Source organism: Bubalus bubalis, chromosome 6 (assembly GCF_019923935.1).
Source record: "Bubalus bubalis isolate 160015118507 breed Murrah chromosome 6, NDDB_SH_1, whole genome shotgun sequence".
NCBI classification, from domain to species: Eukaryota; Metazoa; Chordata; class Mammalia; order Artiodactyla; family Bovidae; genus Bubalus; species Bubalus bubalis.
In genome coordinates this window covers 74,778,571-74,801,259 of record NC_059162.1, presented here as the reverse complement: position 1 = coordinate 74,801,259, position 22,689 = coordinate 74,778,571, and the positions used below count along the sequence as shown (strand labels likewise).

At 36.1% G+C, this 22,689-nt stretch overlaps 1 protein-coding gene across 4 annotated transcripts in view; it reads left to right on the top strand.

Moving 5' to 3' along the window:
- LRRC7 (leucine rich repeat containing 7) overlaps positions 1-22,689 on the top strand; it is a 609,335-nt gene that overhangs the window by 554,049 nt on the left and 32,597 nt on the right. For all 4 annotated transcript variants that reach the window (XM_025288475.3, XM_006077621.4, XM_045166132.1 and 1 more), the window contains exon 25: positions 7,345-7,437. In XM_025288475.3, the coding sequence (XP_025144260.3) occupies positions 7,345-7,437 (93 nt within the window). The remainder of the gene's footprint in view (positions 1-7,344; positions 7,438-22,689) is intronic.

The window sequence follows — 22,689 nt, the reverse complement described above, 5'->3', positions numbered from 1 at the left end:
TGTACCACATTATGGCCAAACACAGGGGTCAAGAGTAAGCTCACACTGGAAGAATAAAAATATAAAAAAATACGCTCTAGAGTTTCTGTCTGCCCGAGACAAGAAAGAGGACATACCTGCTAATGAACCTCATACATCAGGATGGCCAGAGCTGCAGAGCTGTCTCCTACCAGGAGTATACATTCAAACTAAAGTTTGTGCCTGAAAGAGGACTTGTAACATTACATTAGAATTATATTAGAATAAGCTCTATGAGTTATACAAAGCAGTTCCCATCCATCATATTCAAGGACAAAAAAAACAAAGCTCAGAAACCCTCCCTGAAGCAGAAGAAATCATTTTTAATACTTAATAATATGTGGAACATATAATAATTCATGAAGCCATTGGCTAAGACATGATTTCAGACATTTCTTCAGATACTCTGATCAGCTGCCTGACGGGCTCACAGGGTCTCCAAGTGAGGCTTTCATCTATCGGGACCAAGTGAAGAAAAACCCATTATTCTGAATGCTTAATAGTTTAATATAAGAAGAAAAACTTGGAAATATTTTGGGGTTTTATTTATGAATTTTTAAATTAAAAGGCAATAATTAAATAAAAATTATAGAAAACAGATATTAAGATGGTTTTAATGTATATTATTTACTCCAATGATTTCAGGGACATCCCATACCTCATCCTGTTCCACTTAAAATACAGCTATTAATTCATATTTTCCTCATAGAATTTTATTCTTCAGTAACCACTCCAGTGTTCTTGCCTGGAGAATCCCAGGGACGGGGGAACCTGGTGGGCTGCCGTCTATGGAGTCGCACAGAGTCGGACACAACTGAAGCGACTTAGCAGCAGCAGCAGCAGCAACATTAGTACTGCAATTCTGAAATTACAAATCATAGTGCGACACAAATAATGTCTAACTCATCACAACCAATTCTACAAAATGACTTAAGAATTTTATGCAGTTATTATAGATAGTGGCATTCAGTAAACACTGTAGTAGGAATCAGAAGGCCTGTCTCAGTGTTCCACTAAATATATGTATGGTCTTGGTTTCCGTAAGTGCAAAATGAAGGAAATGAAGTGAATAACCTTTTAAATTCATTTACATACTAAAAAAAAATGAGTTTCTATTTTCTAGAAACATATAGAGTTGGCAATTTTTTTCCTGAAAATCTAGAAAATGCTACTAGAAGGATTTTATTCATCAACTTCTCTTTTTTAAAAAAATACTTTTATTTATTTATCTATTTTTGGCTGTGCTGGGTCTTCATTGCTGCGTTGGTTTTTCTCTAAGCTGTGAGGAGCAGGGACTACTCTCCAGCTGCAATGCACAGGTTTCTCGTTGCAGTGGTTTCTGTTGCTGCAGAGCACAGGCTTCAGTAGTTGCTGCACGTGGGCTTAGTAGTTGTGGTTCCTGGGCTCTAGAGCAGGAGCTCAATAGTTGTGGCGCCCGGGCTTAATTTCTCTGAGACATGCAATATCCTCCCAGATCAGGGATCAATGTCTCCTGAACTGACAGTTGGATTGTTTACCCCTGAGCCACCAGGAAAGCCCCTATTCATCAATCTTTCTATTAGGATGTTTCTTCAAAAGAGTTAATGAGCAATTTAGTTGGACTTGCATCTCTAATTCACAACAGAAAAAAAATATGAAAATGGATAAAAAATAGTAATTGTTCTTAAATATTTATATATTTTCTAATTATTATACTTTTTTGAGCCTATTACATAGGCTTCTTAGAAATTCTGGAAATGCAGAGTTTTATGTAGATTTTATATAATTGTTTAGAATTCTTTACCACACAAGCCTTGTTGTATAATAACCCATAATACCAGGTACTAAAAGTAAAAGTAGCAGCAAATTTAATTTCAAGCTTAACTTCAGTACCACGAAGCATTCTCTCTACTTCTGTCAAGTCCCATAGTCAGATCCCCATCATCATCTCTCAGCATGTGGCTTGACCTCTTTCTTTAAATTTTCTTCACTTGGCTGTCACTGTTCTACTTGTTTTCCTCTTTCCACACTAACCTTTCCTTTTTTTTTTCCATTAAGATGTTTCATTCAAGAGTGGGTTCTCTGACCCAGATTTCTTTGTTCCTTTTGGGGGGTATAGTTGCTTTACAATGTTTCTTTTGACCATGCTAAATTTAAGAATCCCTTGTAGCTCAGTCAGTAAAGAAACTGCCTGCAGTGCAGGAGACGTGGGTTCGATTCCTGGGTCAGGAAGAGCCCCTGGAAAAGGAAATGGCAACCCACTCTAGCATGCTTGCTTGGAGAATCCCATGGATAAAGGAGCCCTGGCAGGCTACAGTTCATGGGGTCACAAGAGTCAGACACGACTTAACGACTAAACCACCAAAGACAGAAGAGCCTGGTGCCCTACAGTCCATGGGATTGAAAAAGAGTCAGACACGACTTAACAACTAAACAACAAGTTTCAGAAATTCACTGGACATTCAGATTGAGATATCAACAAGTGGGTAACTGAATATAAACATCTGAAGTACAGAGGAGAGGCCAGGGCTAGAGATATATAAAATTTGGAGTCATCCATCCTGGAGCTGAATGAAACCCTATAGGTGTGTGTTGTTGTTCAGTCACTCAGTTGTGTCTGACTCTTTGCAACCCCATGGACTGCAGCACTCCAGGCTTCCCTGTTCTTCACTATCTCCTGAAGTTTGCTGACTCTTGTCCATTCAGTTGATGATGCCATCCAAGTATGTATGGATACAAAAGAGAAGAGGGTCAAAGTCTGAGCACTGAATCACTCTATCATTTAAAGGTCATGAACAGAAGAGGAGCCAATAAAGAAATCAAGAAAGAATGCCCAGTTTCTGCTGTACAGTGAAGGGCCTGGCCACTCTTTTTTTATTTCTTTATTGGTAGAAAAATAGCTCAAGAGCTTCAAACCCTCTCAGACTTAAAACTAGCAAGATAGAGCAAGATTCTCTTTCCTGAAAATCCCAGTAGGCTTCTCATTTCTCCTATTTGATCAGATTACCTGCCCATCCTATAATAAATGATATTTTTAGGAGATAGAGTGCTTTGTTTTAGGTCTAGATAACATTATTCACTGAAAGCATAGAGACTAAGAATAGAGAAGTGAGTGGTTTTCAAAGAGAATTGGAGATGATAGCTGCCAGACAAAGAATGAATGGCTCTTGAGCAGCAAAAACAGCAGGTATCCACTGAAAGCTTCATAAATACACACTGCTAGAAAAGGGAATGGTCTCTAGAACAAAGCACAGTAAGCAAGTTAACTACAGCATCACCAGGTATCTTTCTGTAATGCAACTCTCTAATCCTGAATTACACCTCACACACATCCATGCATGTGCATGTACACACACATGTTGTTCATATATATAAACACACAAGGTGCAAGAATTTCCTTAATCTTGTTACTAGGTTTTAGAGCACTGCAAGACCAAATCAGATCACTGAATTCCAGAGATTATAGATTATGATTCACAGAGCCTCACTGCTACATAACAATCCATTTTGTCACTGGCTTCTCCATGACCCAGTATTTTAATTGGAACAAGATCAATATAAACCAGAATTACCAAGTAGTCAAATGATAGAAGCAGACTCCACAAGAAGCAAATGCACCATTTATTGCCAAACTGTTGCCAATATCTTAAGTCAGAAATTTCACTCATTGATATCAGTAACTTGATAGAAAATAGAAATGCTGATTTTCACTAAATAAGCTATTTATTAGCCTCCTAGATCTGACCTTTTGCTAGAACACTGCATTTCCTCTTGGCTAAACTTCTTTACTTTCAGACTGCTCCTTGAAGTATTCTCTGCTCTTACATTTCATGGCCCCTTTGGGCCTTACCAGACAGGTGGAACTCCTTATATGTGAGATGAGTACTGTCTCTGACATGCTTTATGGGACACAACAGCCGCAACACAATCTATTAACCATAGCATAGCATGCCCAAGAGGAGTCTGGCTTGAGATCAGAATGTATGGCTGTTTGTCACATTTATAAAACCACAGTGTCATCTTTATTATTTCTATTATTTAAAAAATATATTGAAGCAGTTCTTCATATACCTGGCACATATGAAATTTATTTTCCTTAGATTTTTAGTTCTTTCCAGATTGACAATATTATAAAATAGATATAGTCACTACAGGAGAATAGCTGAAAAGTGTTCTCAGCAGTTTACTTTGTAAATAAAATCTGTTGCATATGTTTCCTTTCAGTTTTTATAGTGGTCTGGAGAAAGCCAGAAGTGTGCATACCTTCCACATATTACATTGTAAAATATAAAATTTTCACATTAGAAAAATACAACCCCAGTTTAAAATAATTTAATTGGAAATGCACCGATATACTGGAAAATATAAAGGTAAAATATGTAAGTCATGTTTAGTTCCTTTCTTCTCATTTTCTAATTAATGACAAATAACAAAAAAGGACTACTAGGTGAAATGGTATGTTGAATAAATTTCAAATATTCCTTCAAGCTACATCAAGCTGTTATATGTTCATGTTCATAGACAGTGAGCCATTTAAATACAAAACTATTCAAAATCATAGTTTCTACCACCATATGATAACTAGTTTTAACAAATCTAGATCAACTAAAGGAAAAGTTTTAATTAAACGTATCTTTAAAATAAAACATAGAGTACTTATGATAATTGCAGTTACTCATCATTTAGAAACTGTTCATTAATGACTTCACCATAAAAATCACATTAGTGGGTAGTTTTTTGTTCTTGTGCTGCATATAATAGTTAAGCATTGTATTTACTATTAAAGAATATGACAGTGAATTAAGGATAATCTCATTAAATGGACAGTTCCCATTTAATGAGACTTGAAGGGAACAAATTGATCCAGTTCCCGTAAACTCACAATATATGCTAATTGTCAGGAATAGGACTCAAGTTTGCCTTGAACTGTCTAAGAGGTAAGGATTAAATGTACCTTAAAAATAAAGATGTAGAGAACATTTTGGGCATTTGCATTTGCCCGTAAGCAAATTAATAGGCTAAGAAGTGTTGCTGGAGAAAACATCAAGCTGATGTTTCAAATCATCTTAAAGAACATTTCCAGTATGATGGAGGTTGTGGTTCAATAGCTAAGTCGTGTCCTGCTGCTGCTAAGTTGCTTCAGTCGTGTCTGACTCTGTGTGACCCCATAGACGGCAGCCCACCAGGCTCCCCTGTCCCTGGGATTCTCCAGGCAAGAACACTGGAGTGGGTTGCCATTTCCCTCTCCAATGCATGAAAGTGAAAAGTGAAAGTCAAGTCGCTCAGTCGTGTCTGACTCTTTGCGACCCCATGGACTGCAGCCTATCAGGCTCCTCTGTCCATGGGATTTTCCAGGCAAGAGTACTGGAGTTGGGTGCCATTGCCTTCTCCTACTCTTTCACAACCCCATGGACTGTAGCCCGCCAGACTTCTCTGTCCATGGGATCTCCCAGGCAAGAATATTGGAGTGGGTTGCCATTTCCTTCTCCAGGGGATCTTCCCAAGCCAGGAATCAAACCTGCATCACCTGCATTGCAGGCAGTCTCCTGCACTGAAGGCAGATTCTTCACCACTGAGCCACCAGGGAAGCCCTTCCAGTATGTATTTATATAAATACAAAATATATTCTAATGTATTTTTTAATTTTTTTTTCTTAACTCTTTATTAACCTTTTGCCTGCTAATCTCTGGTAATACTTGGTTCATCCTAGTTTCAGTCCTTGTTCAGTACATTAAAGTTATAAAAGATTTTTTCCCGTTATGTAATCAAATTATATGCTACCTCTGGGGTTCCCAAGTCTTTCAGTCATCTGGGGTCACCCTGTCCCACTTCAGATGGAAAACTAGCATTTTCTCACAGACCCCCAAACACATCCTCAGCTCTGAATCATCAAGAATTCCTAGGGTTTTTATAGTTTCTCTGGGGCAGTGGTCCTCAATCTTTTTGACACCAGGAACCAGTTTTGTGGAGGCCAGTTTTTCCATAGACAGGGTGGAGGGAGGGCAAGATGTCTTAAGAATGATTCAAGTGCATTACTTTTATTGTGCTTCTTATTTCCATTATTATCAATCAGTTACACCTCAGATCATCAAGCATTAGATCCTGGAGGTTGGGGATCCCTGCTCTAGCTCAGTGTTGGCACTGATGTACCTTCCACTGAATTCTTGATCTGCATCTTTGCATCAACTTTTATAATGGCTGTTAGCTTTACTACCTCCTTACCCCCAAGCTGGACCTACTTCTAATGCCATCATTTCATTGGAAAGCATAGGGCTCTGAGGTTTAACAGATCTCATTTATGATGTGGGGCTTCGGGAGGTAGCAGAGCACAAAATACTAGAATATTAGCCTTCACAGTCCTAAATATTTACTGACTCTTCTCTATCACAAACAATTCCTCCATATTTTTTATCTCCTTCTTTTTTCAGTCTTTTCCTCTTTCCTTTAAGACCTGTTAACTGTCTCTTCAGGAGCTGCTGTCAAAACCCTGAACTGTTTTCAGAGTCTTTCTTTTCTCTTTTCTTTCGCCTTCACTCAAACTGTGGCTAAAACTTCACCCCTTTCTCAAATTAAAGGCCTGCTGTATCTAAACAATAGAATTATCTACCCAGGAGATGAATTGTTCCACTCTCCTAGAAAACAATAGCAACTAATTTAAATTACATAGCCATCTTTTCCCTCACTCTACATTTGCAAAATTTCTTTCACTTAGTCACGCAGCTCTTTCTAATTAGTCAGAATATATGTGCATTTAAAGTAGATAATTAAAATAATGCAATTGTTATTGTTAAAAGATTTTTAAGTTTTACAAACTGCTAATCAAAATTTAGTCCTGCACATGGTAATGAATGAATACTTACTCATATCTGCTTGCTCAGGTAATTTTAAGTTAATTCCTATCATAGTTGATGCCTATAGAAACACTGTTGCTGAAGCTGAAACTCCAATACTTTGGCCACCTGATGTGAAGAGCCAACTGCCTGGAAAAGACCCTGATGCTGGGAAAAATTGAAGGCAAAAGGAGAAGGCGACAACAGAGGATGAGATGGTTAGACAATATCACCAACACAATGGACATGAATTTGAGCAAACTCCAAGAGATAGTGGAGGACAGAAGAGCCTGATGTGCAGTTCATTGGCCCACAAATAGTCAGACATGACTTAGCAACTGAACATCACCACCAGAGAAATACTATTTTGTCAGAGTTCATACTGTCTTTTGTGTACCAAGCTAACCCTGAGAACTTAAGTGAAATGTGAATCTTTTCTAGTAGGATACAATTATTTGAAGATATTTAGCTTTACATGTATTTGATTACTTTTTTTTTTTTATCTTTTTTTACATAGTTTTGTGTGAGAATAGAAAAGAATCCTGGCCTTGGATTTAGTATCAGTGGTGGAATTAGTGGACAAGGAAATCCATTTAAACCTTCTGACAAGGTAAGAAGTGAATTTCTTATTGACAATTTTAATTAGTAAAACACTGTACTGTATCAAAAAAGATTTTTAAAATTTTGCGATTTTACAGTGCTTTAATAAGCTAGCTAACTATGAAACCAGTTAGAAACTTTCTCAGCAAGGAGAAAAAAGAATTCACTGCAGTGATTGACAAATCCTACGAATAAGAAGAAATAAATTTAAGTATCCTTTTGAAAAGGAAGTTCTTTGTTTTTTACTTTTTGTTTTGTTCACCATTGTATATATCTATAAAGGAAGCTACACAGGTAATTTTTAACAATTTGTTTCCAAAAGTTGTAAATCACTTATTTGAGAAAATATTTTCTCATAGCAACAGAATGAATACATACTGATTCAACACAAGGGCAGTAAATTGACATCTTTATATTTAATCCATCATATTTGTAAAGTATTTCACTGATAGGATTGTAGAACTAAAAGACCAGAGAAAAGAGATATCTTGTGAGAACATCAGTTAGCCATGGCAGAGGGATCGGGTCCTCCTCTCATGCTCACACCTGTTTGCCAAACCATGGGTAAAGTTTCACCTCCTCCCCCAACTCTAACCTCAACCATTGCCAGATATCCACCATGCTGCTCATGCTCATATTTGGCCTGTCTGATCCCACTGAAGAACACTTGACATTTTTATTAAAAAATGTACCCTGGGCTGCATAATCTGCCCTCTGCCATCAGTGTTTTAATACTCTCAGCTTCTAAACAATTAGTAATTATAATTTGATGGTAATTGAAACTGTCTGCTTTTGACCTCATCAAATTTAACTGCATTAAGCGACATCATAAAACTTTGGGTGATGAAGAAAGACAGAAATTACATATAAGTAAAATCTCCACAGGCTCTTGACTTACTTCTGAATCACATGCTGGTGCAGACCTTTTCAATGTGCCACTCTTATAAAGGTAACCCACACATCAGTTTCTGATCAAAAAAACCTATTTCTGAAAAAACGTGTATGCCTCTACTCTGGAGATTTCCATAGCCTTTCATCCCTTATTTTCCTCCACTTCTCCCACTCTTTTTGTTTCCTACCATCCATTATGCCTTTCTTCTTTTTCTTTTTGGAGAAGAAGAAGAGTTTGGACCAAGAGGAAGAATTATTCTTACTGTACATATTATATTAGGATGGAAGGGAAAGAAATCCCCAGTGTCCATAAACAAGAATTTCTTTGATTGAGTAATTGGAACAGGTATTCCCATATAAGGAATGTGTATCAAGCAGCCTTATATAGAAGGGGAATTCCAGTTTAAAATGTTTGTGTATAAATAACTGCTGCATTTCCTTTTTGAAATGATGTTGAAGATAATCATTGATTTAGTAGAATTTAAATATTTGTGACTTAGTAGGACTAAGTGTTTACTGAATTTTAATAAGTTATTAATGTATCTTAAGACAAAAAGCATGAAAATGCAAAATCATCAGAAACATATGATACTTTTAAAAGCCTCAAATCGCTGTCTGATTCATCTTGGCCTCTCTTTTTCTCTCTGGTTTTATGTCTCCTCCATAAGCTCTTTCAATGAAAAGTTAACAACCTTATCATTCATAAGACAGTTTAAATTCAAAATTCATTTTCCTCTCCTTTCTCACCAGGGTGTACACTTTTCCACCATATTTTTGGAAAGCACAGGGTACTAGATATTTTTCAATTAGTGAAGTCACTCAGTCGTGTCCAACTCTTGGTGACCCCATGGACTGTAGCCCACCAGGCTCCTCCGTCCATGGGGATTCTCCAGGCAAGAATACTGGAGTGGGTGGCCATTTCCTTCTCCAGGGGATCTTCCCAACCCAGGGATCGAACTCAGGTCTCCTTCATTGCAGGCAGACGCTTTAACCTCTGAGCCACCAGGAAAGCCTTGTCAGAATGCTGTTACTGTTTTGCTTTTATTTTCAACTGAAGGGGACAGTAGATGTGAGGCTTTCAAATCATTGCCTGTGATTCTTCCTCTATGAGGAAATATGAACACTTTATAACTATTAATTTAATTTCTCATTTGTAATATTTTAATGACTCTAGTGAGACTGAATTATTTCTATGATCTAATATAATCTATCCATTGAAAGATTTCCCCTCAAAAGCACTTTCTTTGCCTGATTACTTTCTAAAACATTTAAAATCTGAAAAGTCTCCATTACTGCAAATTGATCAGATTAATCAAAAATTAATTAATTTTAATTTCTTCTGTAGTTCCAAATCTACAGAAGATTCTCAGATTGCTTTTAATTTATTGACCACATCAATCATATGGTAAATACTCAGTAAAAAGTGTTGAGGAGATCTAAAGACACTAGCTCTGGACAATTTCTATAAGAGTTTAATCCTCTCACAAGGAAAGGGATTAATCTCAAAGAAATTCAGTTGCATGTCTTTATCCCCCATGCTCCATTCCTGTAGTGGTTGCATAAAATTTAGTGTACAACCCAGTGCCTAAAACCTAAAAGTATCAAACAGCAACAAAATGAAAATCAAGCTTAAAAATACTCTTCTTGAGAGGTTCCTGGAGCTCCAGTGGTTAGGACTTGGCACTTTCACTGCTGTGGCCCTGGGTTCAATTTCTGGGCAGGGCAATAAGATCCCACAAGCCATGTGGCACAGACAAAATAAAACTCTTCTCCCCAGTGTTGAAGAACAAGTTTTATCATAAATTGGTTAATTTGCAGCTGTGAGGAGAGGTGAGGAGAACCAAACTCAACTGATGTTTTAAGTCAGCAGATAGTAACTGGATCAGAGGTTGATGCTTTCTTTAAAGGAGTTCTAGTAAAGTTAGGAAAAAGCTTAAACTTTAATATAATATATATACCCTCTTCCAATAAGAGTTTCCCTAGTGTCTCAGGGATAAAGAAAACACCTGCTAATGCAGGAGACATAAGAGATGTGGGTTCAGTCCCTGGGTTGGGAAGATCCCCTGGAGAAGGAAATGGCAACCCACTCCAGCATTCTTGCCTGAAAAAGTCCATGGACAGAGGAGCTTGGCAGGCTACAGTCCATGCAGTCACAAAGAGTGGGACACAACTTAGTGACTGAAAAACAACTCTTTTAATAAACAGGTCATGGATTTAAAATGGTCTTTTAAGCACACTGTATAATTTTACTTACTATTTATGAATGTTCAAGTGTTTTATAATGTCACTCAAAATTCTAAGTATCCAAGATATCTGAATGTCTTACAGTCATTGAAGACTTTCTGTACTAAAGCAGCCAATGCAATTGTTCCATTCTCTTTATTACAATTGCTAGGAACCACTGTTTCAGCCAAATGCCAATGACCAAAGTGAAATAGCATCCAAACTGATTACGTGGTATACAGCTAGGTAGAAAAAGCATGAAGTAGTCATCCAAAGGGCTGAGAGGATGGAGCTGGGGCAAAAGTGAGTTGTGTTGTTCAGTCTGTCAGAAGTTCCAATTTAGATTCTGTTCCAATTTAGATATTGCAGAAAAACTCTTACTACAGCTCAAAAGTTAACTGAGGTTTTAGAGAGAATTGAGGATCAAGCCAGATATGAAGACTGTATTGTACCAGACTTTTAGAGCTGAGGACAGCATCTGGTCTTGCGAATGTAACTCCTCTCAAAGACCTCAAGGTAGTCTGAATCAACTATGGTGTCCTTGAATTAAACGGATGGAGCATGATTAGTCCTATAGTTCATATCATTGTCAGAACAGTGGTGAACAGAACAACTACTCACAGTTGAACAACCCAACTCACTCATCATGGAGTTCATTATTTTAGGTTCACTCCCAGATGAAAGCTGCTTTTACATACTTGAAAAGAGAAAACTGTAGAAAACCAGATAAAATGACCTTATGTAATGCTTGCCTTTGCCCTCCCAGTGAAGTGGATGGAGCCATTATCTAATTTATTCTTATAGAGGAACATTGCTATCAAGATGGCAAGATATTCCACAGAGATAAAAGATTTTGATGTAACAAATATGATAATAATAATAAAAGTATATAGACTTTTATTGAGTATCTATAATGTGTTAGTCACTATATTTGGCTCTTTAAATACATGAACTGATCTGATCTTCATAACAACTTATGTTAGTTGAATATTATTATTCCTCATTTTGTGGAATGGCCCAGAAGGGTTAATTAAGTTGCCCAGGGTCATTTAGCTGATCTGTAGCAGACAAGATTGGAACCCAGGTTGATCTGATTCCAAATCCTTTTCTCTAATAAGCCCTGTGATTCACACCTCTATCTGCAAATACCACTTAGCAGAAGAGCCACATGACAAATTTATACCCTGTAGAGTTGAGACTAATATAGTAATCTAATATTGAAGGTGTTACAGAACACTCTAATTAGTTATAGCCTAGATATTTGCGTCAACAAATCCTCGAAAGTCAGCATATTTTCTCTATTGAACTTAGATAATTAGAAGCATGTGTACAGCATACAGTACACATTGGATTGCTAAACATTTGTACAACTTTTGGACTAAGGTATTATTACAGTGGAGATTGTGCCAATGGAACAAACCACAATAATCTTTCCCTATTTAAGTGTTCATAAAATAATAACTCATGATTGCAAAATTTAAGATACCAATACAGTTTCCATGAGTTTTTGGGAAGAGATTGGATTAATGGATGATTGATATCATGTTGTGTGACTTCATAAGGCAGCCCAAGACTCTGAAAATAAATTTTTAATGTTGTATTCACATAGCTCCTCATTAAAGGACTGATATCCCTCCTTGCTTCATTTGAGAAGGATGGACTAAGAAGCTTCTAGATTTTAAAGATATTAAAGAAGATGACAGCCCCTTTCTCTATATGCTGTAAAAATATAGCACTGAATAATCCCATGAACAATTACCTAGAAACAGGATCAAATGGAAGCTATATTATGCATAACCTCAAATTACATGATAGCAGGAACTACACATACTAGGATATTGAGACCAAAGAATCACTTATTCTCCACAGTTTTATCATAAACACTCATGCTTAGCAGATGCTGGAGACCTTATTTATATTTCCATGAATTTGGACAATCTGCATGTAGACAGAAGTGATAGAAGAAACAATTCATTTTCTTTCTTAAATGCCTTAATTTGCCCATGGTTTAGGTAAAATTCCAAGCCAAAGAAGAATATTAGAGGCATGTCAACTGTAAGATTCTATAATCAACAATAAACTCTAAAGGTTCTGGAATTTCAGAATAAATTACTGTGCTTAATTGTACATAAATTTTAAAAGATCAATTCCAAATGCCAAACAGCCTGCAACTGGATATAGGTCCCTCCTATTTACACACCATCTTCCACCCTAGAAAAAAAATTGTATGGAGATGGGCATTGCATCAAATAAAAGTTTTTTATATGGTTAATATTAGAAGAGAAGAAAAGTTAGTTGTGCAAATCCAAAACATTTCTTTGATACCTTTACTGGGGATAATAATACTCAGAGGCATGCTTGGCAGTAGCAAGTTCAAAAACATACAAGAAAAATTTTCCAGGTTTGTTCAGCCTCATGAAACTGGTGGATCACAAACAAAAAGTTACAAAGATCTGTTCTTGACTTATGAAAAAAGTACATATCATAAACCTATTTACTGTCACGTATTCTCCATGGATATAAAAATCAAGAATAGCAAACACATTTATCTAGAACTCCACACAGCATATGATTTATATTTACTACATAAATATTAAACTACATGCAATATTTCCTTAATTTTTTATAATCCCTAAAGATGATTTATATATTTCTAAATTAATTTTATAATATAACTTATATGTCTGTTCCATCCTTAATTCTACTTTGAGTGATTATGTAATGCAAAGTAATGTGGAGAACCTATTAATTATGTGAAAATAACATTCAGGAGCAAGAAAGAGATAAAATATAAATATGTGTAATTTTTATATAAAGCTGAATTTTTAAAAACAACAAGCATAAATTATTGCACTACTTGGTTATTCCAGTTGCATCTTAGTCGCATTGCAGTTTGAGGTTTAGAATACCATTTGGTTGTTTAAGGACATTAAAAGCAAGGATTTTTTTTTTAATAAAAATGCATTTTTGCCTATTTTGTTCTTTGTCTTATATGTTGAAAAGACCCTAAATCTATTCAGAAATATTAATAGAAATGCAGTCTTCACAATCTCCTTTTAATAGGATTCTACAAGTATGATCACCTATATGAGGTCTTTTAAGAAGGCTCCAAGGCTTCTCTGGTGGCTCCGACAGTAAAGAATCTGTCTGCAATGCGGGAGACCTGAGTTTGATCCCTGGGTCAGGAAGATCCCCTGGAGGAGGAAATGGCAACCCACTCTAATATTCTTGCCTGGAGAATTCCATGGAGAGAGGAGTCTGGTGGGCTACAGCCCACAGGGTCTCAAAGAGTTGGACACAACTGGGTGACTAGCACTCACTCAAGAAGTTGTGGCAGTGTCCTTTAGCCAATTCGATGATTTTAGTATCAAGACATTATGTTATAAAGAAGAGATATAAGATTTCAGCTTGCAAAGGGATGTAATAAAATATAACAACACAGACATGATTCTTTAAGAAAATATCATTCTATTTTACATATGAAAAAATAAGGTGATTTAAAAGAACCATTTCAAATAAGAACATTGATTGGGACATTTTAATTCAATGGTATATTTAGAAAAACACTTGCATTGAGATTGCTATCACTTTGTGATATATTTTAACAATCAGTAAAATATTTTTCAGTAAAATTGAAGTCCAAGTACATAACCAGTTATATTAGTTGCTAGAGTTAAATGTTATCTATGTTTTGTCTGCTGCATAATGTCAGCTATTTAGCATGGAACAAAATATGCTCAGTAAGGAGGCAGAAATGGTATGGGAAAGGACTTGAGACTTTTTAAGTTTGTTTCAATTTTTGGAAAAACATCAGAGACTTTTCAATCAAAATATGAAAATACTTAAAATTGTTCATAAATAATATCTTATGTAATAACTAATAAGAATTAACAGGTCCATCAATTAGAGAAAGCTTATTACTGAGGGTCCAAAAAGATCTTTGAGAAATGTGTGAAATCTTTCATATTCCATTTATAAATTTACACCACAAGTTGTAAATGGTATTCCAGCGACTCCCATAGTATTTCTAATTTCTGCTTGAAGATGTTATAACTAACTAGAATCTTGAAAATATTATGAAGTCAGATTAATAGAAATAAAATAAAAACAAAGTAAAAAGTAATCTTCCATGTCTCTTCCTGTAGCACTATTGTTTAACTTTTAAAAGTTTACCCATCTAACATTTGAGATGTATCTCAATAGCATGTATTTAATAACAGTATTATCCATTCTTCCTCCAATCCACCTCCAAAATTGCTATATGCATGGGCGCCTGATACTGGCTTCCAAAGAATCACTAGTAAGCAAAATATAGAATCTGCATATACCTTCCAGGCAAGGAGATACTGCAGAGCTTTAATTTTTGTAGTTTATATTTTTCTAAAATCAGATCCTCAAGATGCAGAACCAGAGATGGAGATTTTTGTGCAAGTTAATTGAAGAATTGCTGTTAGGTGAAATCTATATGAGAATGAGGGATGCAGTAGGGCAGGTGAAGAAACCGGGCAAAGATATGGATTTAGTGGAAATTTTAATTAAAATTTAAAAATTGAATTAAAAAAATAGGGTACCATAGAGTTGTCTCACCCTAAGGAAGGAAACAGCCTTTGTACCCTGGTATCAGTCATTGAGGGCTTCATAAGTAGCTCAGTGGTAAAGAATCTGCCTGCCAATGCAAGAGATGTGGGTTTGATCTCTGGATCGGGAAGATCCCTGGGTTGGGAGGAGGAAATGGCAACCCACTCCAGTATTCTTGCCTGGGAAATCCTATGGACAGAGGAGCCTGGCAGGCTACCGTCCATGGGGTCGCAAAAGAGCCAAACACAACTTAGCGACTAAACGGCATCATCAGTCATTGACTACGTGGGAAGGAGCATGACCTACACAGCATTTCTCAGTAAGGAAGCTCCAGGCTGAGGGTAATTTTCAAAAGAAGTGTTAGATGTGAGCTATCAGCAGCATCTGCAGAGTGAGAGCACCAACCTTATCAAGGACATCTGGGCAGGTCCCCAAAAGTGTCCATTATACCAGTATGAAAATAATGGATGTTTTTCATCTTTCAAACTGAAAGTACTTCAGTACCAGTAATTCTGATATGCTTTAATCTATGAGAATTACTTCCCTAGAGCCTGAGTGCTTTCAACCATGGCATCTGAGAGGGATTGCCAAAGCAACTGATACTTCAGTATGGATCCTGAAATTTGTTGTGCTGTATTTTTTCAACAAGACCCATTAAATCTGCTTTTAAATCCTTGTAATTTTTCGGATTAATCTTTAAAAAAAAAAAAAAAAGACTGCTATATCCCACAAACATAGTCTTAGCCTCTCCTAGAGATAGTAATCACTAATTGAACCAAATCTCTGTTCTTTGATAGCTAAAGAAAGTGGTTCACAAAATAATATTGATCACAAGGAGCAGGGAAATTTGGTGTGAGCACACTTAGGTGGGAAAAAAATTCAGGTAGCAATAGGTATGATCAAAGAAATCTAAAACAACTAAAAAGAAAACACAAGTAACTGCAAAACACTTATCGTATCATTTTTCTCTTTTGGGTGTGTAAAGAAAAACATGAGAACACAAAGAGTTGATTCTTAAGTTCTGTAAGTTCCAACTTAAGTTTTCCCTAAGATCTTTTGAATGAGTTGAAAGAAAGCCATAAAGAGATGATTATATTTTTCCAGACACCAAGTTAACCTGAAGGTCCCAGAACTCTGGCTGGAAAGTTGGACTACTAGATCAGAATTTTTAGATTGTGTTATTTTAAAATGTATATATATAAATACATGTGTGTGTGTGTATATATATATATATACACACACACACACACATATATGTATCTATATTTTCAAAATATATATTATGGGGTTTGGGGGTTTATTTCTTTTGTTTTTTGGCTGTGGTGGGTCTTCATTACTACACACGGGCTTTTCTCTAGTTGCTGCAAGCGGGGGCTACTCTCTAGCTGCAGTGCTCAGGATTCTCATTGCAATAGCTTCTCTTATGGCAGAGCACAGGCTCTAGGCATGTGGGCTTCAGTGGTTGCAGAGCGTGGGCTCAGCAGTTGCGTCTCACAGGCTTAGTTGCTCCGCAGCATGTGGGATCTTCCCAGACCAGGAATCAAATCAGTGTCCCTTCCATTGAAAGGTGGATTCTTGACCACTGGACTACCAGAGAAGCCCCCAAAATACATAAATTGTTAATAAATCCACAGTTACATTAAACAGTGAGCACGTAATAACAGTATAGGATTATTGCATAAGGTACAAAATTACAAGTAAGATTTTATTTGTCTATTATCTTTATAATATAATGAGCATAGCTATACATGGTCTTAGTAACCAATTCTATTTTTAAATATAAAGGAGTAGAAATTATTTCCTATATTTGAAACCTACTGGGTCAAACCCCATCACTATATACAAACCACATTCCAATAACAAGGCACTATCATTTAACCTCCAATGACATTTATTAATAGAAAATAGGAAGTGTTGGACTATACATTAAAATGGTTAAAGAAGAATCATATCTTAAATTTGTGTTTCTCTTTGTTTATTGAACTATACCAAGATTTATTTTTTATTGAGAGAAAAATCATATATTCATCCTGTCCTCTGCTTTTTAAAAAATGGTTTCTACCTCGACTCTGAATGACTAATTTAGTAGGATACCTCCACTAAGGTACAAGATTTGCTTATTCCTATACTGCAAGACAGAGAAGGCAATGGCACCCCACTCCAGTACTCTTGCTTGGAAAATCCCATGGACGGAGGAGCCTGGTAGGCTGCAGTCCATGGGGTCTCTAAGAGTCAAAAGGACTGAGCGACTTCACTTTCACCTTTCACTTTCATGCATTGGAGAAGGAAATGCCAACCCACTCCGGTGTTCTTGCCTGGAGAATCCCAGGGATGGCTGAGCCTGGCGGGCTGCCGTCTATGGGGTCGCACAGAGTCGGACACGACTGAAGCGACCTAGCAGCAGCATACTGCAAGAAAACCCTATAGTATACTGGGTTTTGTATAACTTGCACACACCAGCTGGGAGCAGCTTCAGTTCTCTGAAGGTGTCCGTCTCTGAGACACAATGTGAGGGTCGCCAAAGAGACAAACAAATGAGAACCACTTTCACTTAGGTATCTTCTACTGATTGTGAACTAGGGCATTCTCAGTGCTTTTACTCTGGACAACATAGTCATCCTTTTAAATCATAATTAACTTAAAAATATGCAACAAAATTCTAACCAGTAGGTTTAAACTTTGAATTTTTAAAAAGTAAACACATATTACTTACAATCTTCAAAGTTCACACATTCTTTATTTTTACATGATCTTTATTACCAGGATAACTTGAAATAGAAAGGCTCTTAAGCATGTGTTGTTTATTTTTAAATGCTTTTTATCTTTTATGGTTTACATACTTTTTGCAAACCAGCTAAGCTTTTCCTGGAGAAGGAAATAGCAACCCACTCCAGTATTTCTGCCTGGAAAATTCCATGGACAGAGGAGCCTAGCAGGCTACAGTCCATGGGGTTGCAGAGTCGGGCACAACTGAGCACACACTGCCCAGTCAGTTTTTTTCCTTTATATTAAAGTATCCAATTACATTGATAATTCAGTTGTGACTTGAGTTGTATCTTTCAGGAATGTTGAAGTTTTGTACATATTTTATAATTACTAAAACTGGTGTTTTCTTTCCATAAAATTAATAAATATAATCACAATACAGTCTTAGTCTCAGATGTGTACAACTGCAATCTTTTTACTTTAACTTAAACCTCAGAAAAATTATACGGGTAATAAATGAAAACACTGTCACTATAAAAATTAAATAATATAGAAATATAGAGACTAAAAAGTAATTTTTTTAAAAAAAGAAGCTTCCTTTTCTCTCTGCCTCACACTGCCAATGCACAGCCTTGGCTAAGACCAACTTTGTCAGTCAGTGTATCAGAAATCCACAACTGTAGAGCCTACGAGACATTTGTCACTGGCCTTTTGACCTCCTGATTTCACTGCCGGCTCTAAGCAATACTCCAGCATGGTCTACTCTACATAAAGCCATATTTTATCTAAAAGAATCATAGTTTGACTGAATGTAGCTCACAAGAGAACAATTTTTCACTTTAGAAACCTTATTTTAGCATAAGTGACAAAAAAGACTTTAGTGAATTTTTCACTTCTCAATCCATTATTTTGAAATGGTATAATGTCAAAAAATTTGACAATTGAAGGGGCTTTGGGGAAGCTCCCAGGGATGATAATCAGAAAGCTGATTATTGATACTATTTTAGGAATAACTAAGAAGGGGAATCCACAGCCACCTACAGTTACTCACTCTTGGTTTTAATGGCTTCTACTATTTTATGCTATATATAAAGCTGAGAAGAAAAGCCAGTAGGAGCTCTGACAGAATCAGTAAATTGTATGAAACTCAGCAACCCAACTATTCACCGCAAGTTAAGGTCTCATATTAAATACAGGCTTTAAAGTTTAAAGAAGTCATAAAATAAAAGAAATGGAAACTATTTCACCTGTTTTTCCCAAATAGGCAAGATATCTGGAAAAACAGTATGTAAAGGAGTGTGATCTCTTACAAGAAAATATGAAAATCAAATGAAAGAAGATTCTTTTTTTAAGCTTAAGAATTTTACCAAGAAATAAACAGAAATAAAAAGATAGTTTAGGTCACAATAGAGAGACTCCCAGAGATTTTTAAATTTTAGGTAATAATTGGAATACTGTAACAATCAATTAAAGAAAAATTACAATTATAATTCCTACAGGAATACCTCCAGGATATTAAAGTTTGGTTCCAGACCACTGCAATACAATGAATATTGCAATGAAGCAAGCCCCACAGAATTTTTGGTTTCCAAATACCTTTAAAAGTTATGTTTATACTATAATGTATTCTTTTAAGTGTGCAATAGCATTATGTCTAAAAATAATATAGATGCCTTAATTCAAAAATACTTTATTGCCAGGGGATTCCCTGGTGGCTCAGATGGTAAAAATACTTTATTGCCTTTTTTTTATAGTGAGTGAAGAAATGGAATGGGAGGTTGGAGTTAGCAGATGCAAGCTTTTATGTATAGAATGGATAAACAAGGTCCTGCTGTATAGCACAGGGAACTATATTCAATATCTCATGATAAACCATAATGCAAAAGCATATTTTAAAAAAGAGTATATATATATATATATATATATATAAACTGAATCACTTTGCTGTATGGTGGTAATTAACATAGCATTGTAATTCAACTGTACTTCAATCAAAAATTTTAAAAATATTGTTAAAAATGCTATTATCAAAGTCTTCAGTGAGTAACATCAATGATCACTGATCACAGACTACAAACAGAATAAAATATTGTGAGACTTACCAAAATGTGACACAGAAACATTGAAGTAAGCAGATGCTGTTGGAAAAATGGCACCAACAGACTTGCTTAACAGAAAGTTGCCACAAACCTTCAATTTGTTATTAAAAAAAAAAATGCAGTATCTTCAAAGTGCAGTAAAGTGAAGTACAGTAAAACAAGGTTGCCTATATAAAGTCGGCAAAGCCAAACATAATTTTAACTCTTATATTCAGATTCCCCAAAAGAGAATACTGCATGATAATCAGCATCAAACTATTAAAAAAATCCATTTTTTTGTAGCCAATTTGTCATTTCTAACAGGAATCACAGATAAAAGGAAATAAACTTTTGGGCTGCTTTTACCAAGTCATAAGGGCAGTATCTTGAAAACTGTATATCTATATACATTTTTCTTTTTGGCTACTAAATAAATCTTTACAGTGACATAAAAGAATGATGCAAATGTATTTTTTCTGTTAGGATTGCTCCGTTATATTGTTACTAAGATATCTATAATCATATAACTAGTTTCTATGGGTTTTAATAGTCCCCTGTTGCACCAATGGATTATTAATAAATATGTGATTTTTATTTTAATATTTCTTTATATAAAAGTTCATGAAAGAGAGTTTTGAATTTCTTTAAAATCTGTGGATAAGATTTTTGTGATGTTTTTAGAGAACTTTGATCAGTTGTATAATTTGTAATCTCTGTCTTTTGAGGCTCAATTATTTTAGGTTTCTAAAGCAACTCTTCTTTCTGTTCATTATTTATAGATTTCATATTCGTTGTTTTGTCAGCTAAAGTTCAGTCATACACTGGAGCATCATATTCAACTGCCAATGCCCTCTTTTATTTTTTTTTTCTTCCCTTCCTTTCCCTCTCTTCTCTTTCTCTCTCCTCTTCTTTAGTTTCTAATGATCACTGGATAAATCTCTTCTCTTGCTGCATACAAAGTCTTCAATTGTTAAGCTAGGAAACTGTTCAGAGCTCAAGATTTGACTTTCAGCAATTAACCTTACAATATTTTTTTTCACACTTTTGACTCATAGAGTAAAACTATTGATAATATCTTTATTCTTGATATGTCAAGTGGTCTAATAATCACAGGGATTAAGTAAACACAGTCTACTGTGTATTTGCCATGTTGCTCCTTTGAGCCATATCATAGCTTAATATTAATATTGCCCAATTTATGAAAAAAAAATTTGCCAATATTTGACCCCCAAAAAAGTTACACTTTACAAGCTATTGAATCAATGGCTATGTTTACTATTTCTATGAGTCATTTTTTTTCCTCTAGAAACACTCTCTGAACTTTTATAGTTATATGAAAGCATAAAATATCATATTTTATAATATATAACCAATATGTTCTAAATTATAATTGCTATAGTATGCAATTTTTATCTGACGTATGGCCTTCCTAGAAACCAATTTCTTAGCATCAGCTAGAGCCAAGTTTTTTTCAGAATTTTAAAGAAAAGTATATTTCACAAACTGATGTTGCAGTTCCCTTAAGACAAGTTCTATTTTGGTGTCTACATTTACAATAGCTGAGACTGTCACAGTCATTCACCTTCATCATTAAACAGTCATATAGAGTTCCTTTCTCCTCTAAAGTTAGAATGTTACATGTTTGCCCTGTAGACTCACTTCCTGAGTCCTTCAGGGTTTATGTCCAGTGGTGTGCAGGCTAGGTAACCAATAAGACAAGGTCAGATCTTAACACTATGAAAAACCTTCCATACCCATCTTTTTTCAAAATTACTTTTGAAAAGCAAAACTTTTTAAAAGCCCATTATGGGTACTTTTGGAAAAACCATTTATAAACTTATATGAAAACTGGTTCAAAAACTGGGGTAGGAATATGAAATGGCAACAGGTCATGCCTATTTGCAGCACATGGCTAGTGCTCTCCAGATTAGCTTTGGTTCAAAACTGGGGGGGGTTCCTCTGTGATCCCTGAGTCCATTGGATCTGTGTCTGTCTCAAGCACACTTAGATATTGGTGTTTGATAGGAGAAAAGACTTATTTGGAAAGGACTGCAAGAAGGCAATGGCACCCCAGTCCAGTACTCTTGCCTGGAAAATCCCATGGATGGAGGAGCCTGGTAGGCTGCAGTCCATGTGGTCGCTAAGAGTTGGACACGACTGAGCGACTTCACTTTCACTTTTCACTTTCCTGTATTGGAGAAGGAAATGGCAACCCACTCCAGTGTTCTTGCCTGGAGAATCCCAGGGACGGGGGAGCCTGGTGGGCTGCCGTCTATAGGGTCGTACAGAGTCGGATACGACTGAAGCGACAGCAGCAGCAGCAGCAGTGGCAATACTGTTGCTCTGCTGCAAGATGCCCTCTAGAGGTGGTACTGAGGGAAAACCACTGTGCTGCTGAGGCACTAAAGAACATGAGCTGAACATGAGGTGCAAAATATTAGAAAAACACACTCAGATAAGCCATTAGCCAATAACTAGACTCGGCCATTGTTGCAGATCTGATGCTCTATTGACTTGGAGCGGCCAAAGGAGTAACCTCTAAATGTTCTTATGGACCATCAGAAAACCCTCTTGTTGGGACCTATGTCCACTATTAAGAGTAAAACAATAGTTGGAGCCATTATCGCTGAGAGCCACCACTAAGAAACCACAGATGATATAGGAAAGACTTTCTAGCCCTCTTGCTATCCCCTTCCCTAAATAAAGATGGCACTCAGTATGGGGTCAGTAAAAGTTGTTATATTCCCTCTTATCAGTTGGGAATGTGAGGGAAAGATAACAAATGT